We start from the raw sequence: 9,800 nt of genomic DNA on the forward strand, positions 1-9,800 counted from the left end.
GTCTAACTCTGTTTTGTGTTTCATCGTAGGCAAATCCTGCGGGAGAACAGCTGCTTGCAGACCTTATTACAGCACTTGAAATCACACAGCCTAACCATTGTCAGCAACGCATGTGGGACCTTGTGGAATTTATCTGCGCGCAATGCTAAGGACCAGGAAGCTCTCTGGGATATGGGTGCCGTCAGCATGCTCAAGAACCTCATCCATTCAAAACACAAAATGATAGCAATGGGCAGTGCAGCAGCCTTAAGAAATCTAATGGCAAATAGACCTGCTAAATATAAAGATGCCAATATCATGTCTCCAGGATCTACTGTCCCATCTCTTCATGTACGGAAGCAGAAAGCGCTAGAAGCGGAGCTCGATGCACAACATTTGTCTGAAACTTTTGACAACATTGATAACTTAAGTCCTAAAACCTCTCACCGCAATAAGCAGAGACATAAGCAGAATATGTACAGCGAATATGCTGTAGATTCTAGCAGACATGATGAGTCCATTTGCAGATCCGACAACTTTAACCCTGGGAATTTGACTGTTCTTTCTCCATATATGAATGCAACCGTATTGCCAGCACCCTCTCCCAGGACAGCAGGTGATGGTAACAGAACAGAAAAAGACAGGGAAAAGCCAGGAATAAACACCTATCATTCAGGAAGTGAAGTAAACTCATCCAAACGTATTGGATTACAGCTATTAACTACTGCTCCGATTTCTAAAGTTTTGGATGAGGTGTCAAATATTCATCTTGTTGAGGACAGAATTTCGCCACCCACTTCAGAAGTGCACAGTACATTGGAAGAAAGAACTGTTTCTAGAAAGACTCCTACAAACCATTCCCTTACAAACCCATACAGTTTCACGAAAGGAGATCATTCTAACAGAACATGTCCTGTATCCTATATTAAAATGTCATCAAATGATAGCTTAAACAGCGTTGGCAGCACTGATGGATATGGAAAACGTGGTCAAGTAAAGCCTTCAATTGAGGCCTACTCCGAGGACGACGAAAGTAAATTTTGCAGTTATGGACAATATCCTGCAGGGTTGGCACACAAAATACACAGTGCTAATCACATGGATGATAATGACACTGAACTGGACACCCCAATAAACTATAGCTTGAAATACTCAGATGAACAGTTGAATTCTGGCAGACAAAGCCCAACTCAAAATGATCGCTGGGCCAGGCCTAAACATTTAATTGAAAATGAACTAAAGCAAAATGAGCAAAGGCAACCTAGGAACCAAAAGACATCTTACAATGTGTTTCCTGAAAACAAAGAAGAGAAACACACAAAATTCTCTTCGCACTTTACTAAGCCAGAAAATGTATCCCCATATAGATCAAGAGCATCGAACACTCAAGGAGATCAAATGCGATCAAATTCTACTATTGGAATGAATCAGAAGTCTAACAAACCACACTGTCAAGTTGACGATTATGATGATGACAAAACAACTAATTTCGGTGAACGTTATTCTGAAGAAGAGCAGCAGGAGGAGGAAGGTGGCAGACAAGTCAACTTTAATATGACTAAATATAACCAAGAGGAACATCATGTTGAGCAGCCCATTGATTACAGTCGAAAGTACCCACCAGACGTTCCACCATTAACTCAAAAAACATCATTTTCCTTTTCAAAGAGCTCTTTCAAACAGAGGACTAAGAAAGACCATGCGCCACCCAGCAGTAATACTCCAACACCCAATACAAACCAGCAGAATCAACTTCATCCTAGTTCTGCTCAAACCAGAAGTGGACAAACAAGACAGAAGCAAGCTTCAAGTAAACCCCCTTCAATTAACCAAGAAACCATACAAACCTACTGCGTTGAAGACACACCCATATGCTTTTCTCGCTGCAGCTCTTTGTCATCTTTGTCTTCAGCTGAAGATGATATTGAAGGAAGAGGGAGAAATGTCCAGGCAGACAGTGGAAACAATACTCTCCAAATAACTGAACTAAAAGAGGTCAGAGATTCTACAACAAAACAAGGTGCTTCTACCGAAACTCGTTCAGCACCACATCATTTACGATCCAAAACAAGCAGGCTGCAGGCATCAAACTTGTCTCCAGCTGATGCCGCAAGACACAAATCAGTTGAATTTTCTTCAGGTGCTAAATCTCCTTCAAAAAGCGGTGCTCAAACACCTAAAAGCCCACCAGAACATTATGTCCAAGAAACTCCTCTAATGTTTAGCAGATGTACATCTGTGAGCTCACTGGATAGTTTTGAAAGTCATTCAATAGCTAGCTCTGTGCAAAGTGAACCGTGCAGTGGTATGGTGAGTGGAATTATAAGTCCTAGTGATCTTCCGGACAGCCCAGGACAAACAATGCCACCAAGCAGATGTAAGACTCCACCACCCCCTCACGCAGCACAAAATAAGAGAGAGACCAGTAAACCAAAAGCAACAAGTAATACTGAAGAAAGGGAGCAGGTGACTAAACCGACTGCTGTGCACGCAGCGATTCAGAGGGTCCAGGTGCTTCAGGAAGCTGATACCTTGCTACATTTTGCTACTGAGAGTACACCAGATGGATTTTCGTGTGCATCGAGCCTCAGTGCTCTTAGCCTTGACGAACCATATATTCCTAAAGATGTAGAGCTTAAAATTATGCCTCCAGTATTTGAAAACGATCAAGCCAATGAACCAGAGTCTGAAAAATCAAAAGAATCAACCGAACGTCACAACAAAAAGGAAAAGAAGCAAGGAGAGTCAGAAAAAGACATGCTCGATGACACAGATGATGATATTGACATATTAGAGGAATGTATAATATCTGCTATGCCTACAAAATCCTCAAGGAAAAGCAAAAAATCTTCCCAACCAGCTGCATCCAAAGCTGCTCCCCCTACTGTTAGAAAGCCAAGCCAGCTGCCAGTCTATAAACTTCTGCCTCCTCAAAACAGACTACAGGCTCAAAAGCATGTAAGTTTCACCCATACAGATGATATGCCGAAAGTGTATTGTGTAGAAGGCACACCAATAAATTTTTCTACAGCAACTTCTCTCAGCGACCTCACGATAGAATCACCACCAAATGAGCTGGCAACTAATGATCAGATTAATACTGTACCTGTTTCTGCTAACTATGAAAAAAGGGACACAATACCTACCGAGGGGAGAAGTACAGATGAGAAACAAGTAGGAAAGGGCAAAAATACTACTACTTCACGTCTAGATGAAGATAAAAATGAGGAAGGTGACATTCTGGCCGAATGTATACACTCTGCAATGCCCAAAGGTAAAAGTCACAAGCCTTATAGAGTCAAAAAGATTATGGATCAAATTAATCATTCATCTTCCCCTGCTCCTGGAAATAAAAATTCACAAGAAAATGAAAGGAAGCTAACCTCTCCTGTTAAACCTATGACACAACCAAATGGACGGCCAAAGAAAAACCCTGATCAAAAAAGGAGTTTAATACCTGAAAAACCTTACAATGACACAAGAAAAATGAATAGTAAAAATCCGAGAGAAGTAAATGAGAAACTAACAAACAATGAAGAACGTGCTAAAGGAAGCTTTGCCTTTGATTCCCCCCACCACTATACTCCAATTGAGGGAACACCTTACTGTTTTTCAAGGAATGATTCATTGAGTTCTTTAGACTTTGATGAAGATGATGTTGATCTTTCCAAAGAAAAAGAAGAGTTGCGGAAAGACAAAGAAGTGAAAGAAACTGACACAAAGGAGGATAAAAATTATCCCTCATCAAAGCATTCATTAGCTCAAGAACAGCATGAGCAAAGTAATATAGCTGGAAGAGATCGGTCAAAATCATTACTACAAAAACAGGCTTCGTTTCCACCTGCATCTAAAAGCCAAGATAAAGGGGGAGTATCAGAAGAGAAAATGCAGAACTTTGCTATTGAAAATACACCTGTTTGCTTTTCACGCAATTCATCTCTTAGCTCATTAAGTGATATTGATCAAGAGAATAATAACAAAAAAATTGAGCCACTTAAGCCAAGTGAACAACCAGACTCCCAAATGGAAATGCGGAGACCTCAGACCTCAGGCTATGCTCCTAAATCTTTTCATGTTGAGGATACCCCAGTTTGCTTTTCTCGTAATAGCTCTCTGAGTTCTTTAAGCATTGACTCTGAAGATGATTTGCTACAAGAATGTATTAGTTCTGCAATGCCAAAGAAGAAGAAGCCCTCAAAGAACAAAACTGAAAATGAGAAAGTCCGTTCAAATAGTATTGGTGGTATTCTGGCTGAAGAGCCAGACCTTACACTTGATTTAAGAGATTTACAAAGTCCTGACTCTGAAAATGCATTTTCTCCAGATTCTGAAAACTTTGACTGGAAAGCAATCCAGGAAGGCGCCAATTCAATTGTCAGTCGAATACATCAAGCAGCTGCTGCCTCATTGTCCCGGCAAGGATCTTCAGACTCTGATTCGATCCTTTCACTGAAATCTGGCATTTCGTTGGGCTCCCCGTTCCATCTAACACCTGACAAAGAAGAGAAACCCATCACTGCAAACAAAGGGCCAAGAATTTTAAAGCCTGGAGAAAAAAGTTCATTGGAGGGTAAGAAAAATGAAGATGAGACTAAAGGCATTAAAGGAGGAAAGAAGGTATATAAAAGTATGATTACCGGAAAATCACGATCCAGCTCTGATTTTTCAAGTCAGTGTAAACAGCCAGCACAAGCAAATATGCCCTCAATATCTCGAGGTAGAACAATGATTCATATTCCAGGTGTACGTGCTAGTTCTCCAAGTACAAGCCCTGTTTCAAAGAAAGCTCCCGTCCTAAAGAATGCATCATCCAAAAGTTCTAATGACAACTCTACTAGCTCTCCTAGAGTGCAAAAACCATTAAAATCTGAATCATTTTATAATACCAGACAAACTGCTCCATTAGGTGGACCAAGTAAAGGGTCATCTAGATCAGGTTCAAGAGAGTCTACTCCTTCAAAACCTTTTCCTCAACCATTAAGTAGACCTATGCAGTCACCTGGTCGAAGTTCAATTTCGCCAGGCAGAAATGGGATAAGTCCCCCAAACAAATTTTCTCAGTTGCCAAGAACATCCTCCCCTAGCACAGCATCCACTAGATCCTCTGGCTCAGGCAGAATGTCATATACATCACCAGGTAGGCAGTTAAGTCAGCAGAATATGAGCAAACAGTCGAGTCTACCAAAAACAGCCAGTGGTATCCCAAGAAGTGAGTCTGCATCAAAGGGTCTAAATCAAAATGCAAACAACTCTGGATCAACTAAAAAGGTAGAGTTGTCTAGAATGTCTTCAACAAAATCCAGTGGAAGTGAATCTGATAGATCTGAAAGACCAACTTTAGTACGTCAGTCTACTTTTATTAAGGAAGCACCTAGTCCAACTTTAAGGAGAAAATTGGAGGAGTCTGCATCATTTGAGTCCTTATCATCTTCATCAAGAGCAGATTCCCCTACAAGATCTCAGTCGCAGACACCAGTATTAAGTCCTTCTTTTCCTGATATGTCATTATCAACTCATTCTGTACAATCAGGCGGATGGAGAAAAACTCCACCAAACCTAAACACCTCATCAGAGCATGGCGATGTCCGAAAGCGTCATGACATAAGCCGGTCCCATTCTGAATCACCATCCAGGCTTCCAATTACACGATCGGGAACTTGGAAGCGTGAACACAGTAAGCATTCATCTTCACTTCCTCGTGTTAGCACTTGGAGAAGAACTGGAAGCTCATCTTCCATTTTGTCTGCATCTTCTGAATCCAGTGAGAAAGCAAAAAGTGAAGATGAAAAACAGCCATGTTCCTTTCCAGGTCCTAAATTTCCAACAGACTGTCCATCAACAAAAGGAACTTGGAGAAAAATAAAGGAGAATGAAGTACTTGACACGGCAAATAATGGAATAACAAGTGCATTTGCTGAATCAGCAGAAACTAGGACGGTCTATCAAATGGCACCAGCAGTTTCTAAAACAGAAGATGTATGGGTAAGAATTGAGGACTGCCCCATCAATAACCCTAGGTCAGGGAGATCCCCTTCTGGAAATTCTCCCCCAGTTATTGACAACAGCTCAGAGCCAGGAGAAAAAGATGAGGGAGTAAGAGACTCACAAGGAAGGCATAATTCTGGGAATGGAAATGGGCTAGTTTTGGAAAATAGGCAGAAATCCTTTATTAAATTGGATAGTTTAGATCCAAAAGGGAGTGACCCAAAGCCGGTAATTAGCAGTCAGCCATCAGGGCAAGAGACAAATGAAAATTGTGTTGCAGAGCGTACTCCTTTTAGCTCCAGCAGCTCCAGCAAGCACAGTTCACCAAGTGGGACTGTTGCAGCACGCGTGACTCCATTTAATTATAACCCTAGTCCTAGAAAAAGCACTGCAGATGGCAGCACAGCCCGACCTTCCCAGATCCCCACGCCTGTGACTACAAATTCCAAAAAAAGGGACTCAAAGAGTGAAGCTACAGACTCTAGTGGTTCACAAAGTCCCAAAAGACATTCTGGCTCATATTTGGTGACTTCTGTTTGAAAAGACTCTGTACTATTGTTTGCAATGAAATACTGATGTATTATTTTCTAGATGTCCGTGTATATTGTTCAAAGACACAAATATAAAATTTGTAAATACTGACTCTTGATGAGGGTTGTTCAGGAAGCCATACTACATGACACAATATTGTCACTTACTGTAAAATAACTGATACAGCTTCAAAATAATAAAACCCAGGTTATTTATAGAGCTTTTTCAATAAACCATTTCGGGTCTTTTAGAGCATTTGAAGCTTTTTGGGCACCGAGGCATACTGTTAACAAGAATACTCAAGCAATCCATACAGATACCCTTTATAACTGTGGCTGGGTCCTTTTTATTGGAAGGATCTGACCGACGGACTGTTGGTTTAGTAATTGTGAATACATTTAACTAAGCAACCTATGCGGCTGTAAACAGCAATGTGACTTCTACTGAAAAGTGTTTTTAATGTTTTTCTATTTTTTTTTTTTTTCTTCCGCTCTCCAATTCCTCCCCTGGCGGGCCTTTCTGCATGACCGATCTGACAATCCAAGTACTGTGATCTCATGATGTGCATAGGTACAATAGGTATTGTGTAACAATCCACAATGAAAAAAAGGAAATCTGTGTTGCAGTTATAGACATCCGCCAAGTTCCCCCACCCCCTCGTAGACTCTGCTTTCTCAGAGATTAGGTAGACCCCCACTGCTATGCTGTATAGTGTATGTCCTGGTATTTGAGGTGAGATGGCTGCTCTTTATGATGAGACCATGGTGTCTCGGACTAATCTAACTGAACATTTCTGAATAAATTATTACTGTATGTAAATTCATAAGTGGTTTTTATTGTGAACTGTAAAGATACGTGGCATGCACATTTTTTTTTTTAATGGGAGCAGGGCACTAGATTTTTTGTTTTGTTTTTAATAGATACATAGCTGAATTCTGTTGCTTGATACAAGTATGACCTTTAAGGGCCCCCATTATCTTTTTCATAAAATATCTGACTAACATGGATTAGTAAGGGATTTTGAAAACATGGCTTTGGCCAAACCAAATGTCATTGCCTGCTCTTTTATGTCAGCATTGTTAACTTTGCACAGAAGACCAAAGTAACTGGTGACTGGTTGCTAGGGACAACAGAATTTAAAAGGCTGTGTCTCCATAGCAACACTATTTCAAATGCATTGTCCCTTTGCTGACATCGGAGAGCAATAAAAACTGTTTGACAGCAATCAACCCATGCTACTTATATTTAACTCCGTGATAAGCCATACATTTTGTGGCATAGTGATCGCCGCCGTTCATAATTCTGATGTGCGATGGTTGCTCCACCCACTCTGTCAAAAATGGCGGAGATGGCAAAAATTGCAAAATTTTCACGCAGCCTTGAGTTGCACCAAAATGTAACAGTTTTTCAAAGCTTTATTCTGGCGTGAAAGCTTTGATGAATCGGTCCCATATACTTTAAAATCCTGGAGATAATTTTCTGTCGTGAGTTAGAATCGAGCCATTGCGAAAAATGGAAATTATCACTTGCTGCGGAAATCTTTCTCCACAAATGAAGTCACTCAGCTCTAGTAACGTTAACGTTCTTGTTATATTTTGCACTTTGTTTTCTTATTACGACTGGTGTAAATCCTGGTTTCATCGCCTAACCTGATTTTTACATGTAGTCGTACTTCCAGAAAGGAACTGACTTGTACTAAACTCAACTTATTTATTAATTATGAAAAGCTATCTGCACTCTGATCGTCCTTTTTGTTGTTCGCTGGCCGGAGTTCTGCAATGCAGGGCTCCAGCTAGTGAAAGATCAGATAACCTGCACACACTTGCAGACTGTGTGTATCGTTAGTAATAAAAGTGAATTAGTATGTAAAGCCAAGATGGGAATAATGTATTTCTGAATGGTTGTGGAAAAAGTTTTAATTTAAATACTAACTTTTTTTTTTCTTGTCAAGGCAGTTTATTTATGCGTGACTAAGAAAATTTTATGACTTTTGCAATAAAAATTAAAACAGTGATGTGTCTGGTTTAAGTGATTTCAATCAAACCATATCTGGATGGTATTTACTCAGGTGAATGGGGCAACTCCTGCTATGCCCCCCCCAGCACTGCTGTAGCTATAAGATAGTGCTGGTCCTTTCAGGAGACGTTCTCCACTACTAGACAATCACTTCTGAATAGCTACAGTCTAGTGCAGAAAAAGGGCACAATTACCTCCTGGACCAGCAGTGCTCTGGCAGTGTCCCCCAGCGGTCATGTTATGTCATGCGGCAATTGATTGGCTGCAGCCTTTTAGTATTTGTCAGACCAAATGTCCGCAGGGTAGGTACATGCGCCTCTTTTTTGCACTGGAGCAATCAAGGAGTTGTCCAGTAATGAACCATCACTTTCCTAATTCTAAAGTGGTTTAACCTTTTTTTTTTTTCTTCCTCTAGTCTTGAAACTTGCTGCATTAGGCTTAGATCTATTGTAATGGTAACTAAAATAATCAATAAAAGGTACGGTAACTTATTTGTGAATGGCTTAGTATGAATCTCCTTGTCACTTGGGCCGTGGGGGTTAAACTTTGTCACTATTTTGGTGCTTACAGACAACTGTACGAAAAATCGTCCTGAGTTTTCTTAAAAAAAAAAAAAAATGTCATCCATAAAACAACTTTTTTTTCTTATTTTCATCTGTGTGCCATCTATTGTCACACAGCTACATTAATATGGACACGATCACATACACCTGCCCAGGTTTATAATAGAAATCTATTCCTAAAAATCAGATTCCACTCTGATGGTTCGTGTGGGATCTGATCTTTTTTTTCCTTGCACCCATAGACTTGAATATGTGAGTCTCTGAAGAAAGTAGTTGATGTAGCCATTTTTTTTTCTTTCACCGACAATTGGCCCAAGAAAGAAATCATTCATCTGAACATCCCCACTGGATAACATGGGTCAGTGGGGGGTCCGATTTATACGGATGTCATCATGATCCGTTTAGCCAACAAACTCTGCTGCACTTTGCATTCAGTACATGGAAACTGTATATCGAGGCACGTGTATCTCTTATACGCCCTCCCCTCCCCCCCAGCAAAGTTTGTGTACATAGAAAATAAATAGTTGCACGATTTAGAACGCTTTGGGGACATTTATCATTCTAAATGTACCTCAATTCTGCTGCAATTTGTGCCTAAAAACTTCCATGACTTACAATAGTTATGAGTTTCTTTTACTTAAACAGTTTTTACTAAGTTTTTCAAATAAGTTACCATTTTACCATTCACTGTGTATTAACAGTTTAGTGCTAAGGGGGCTTTCACAC

At 40.3% G+C, this 9,800-nt stretch overlaps 1 protein-coding gene across 3 annotated transcripts in view; it reads left to right on the forward strand.

Moving 5' to 3' along the window:
• Window positions 1–8,507, forward strand: part of APC (APC regulator of WNT signaling pathway) — a 181,619-nt gene extending 173,112 nt beyond the window's left edge. For all 3 annotated transcript variants that reach the window (XM_069752824.1, XM_069752832.1, XM_069752842.1), the window contains one exon: window positions 30–8,507. In XM_069752824.1, the coding sequence (XP_069608925.1) occupies window positions 30–6,504 (6,475 nt within the window). In that variant the 3' untranslated portion in view covers window positions 6,505–8,507. The remainder of the gene's footprint in view (window positions 1–29) is intronic.
• The last annotated feature ends 1,293 nt before the right edge of the window (window positions 8,508–9,800 follow it).

The sequence above is a fragment of the Ranitomeya imitator genome, chromosome 1, assembly GCF_032444005.1.
Source record: "Ranitomeya imitator isolate aRanImi1 chromosome 1, aRanImi1.pri, whole genome shotgun sequence".
Taxonomy (NCBI): Eukaryota; Metazoa; Chordata; class Amphibia; order Anura; family Dendrobatidae; genus Ranitomeya; species Ranitomeya imitator.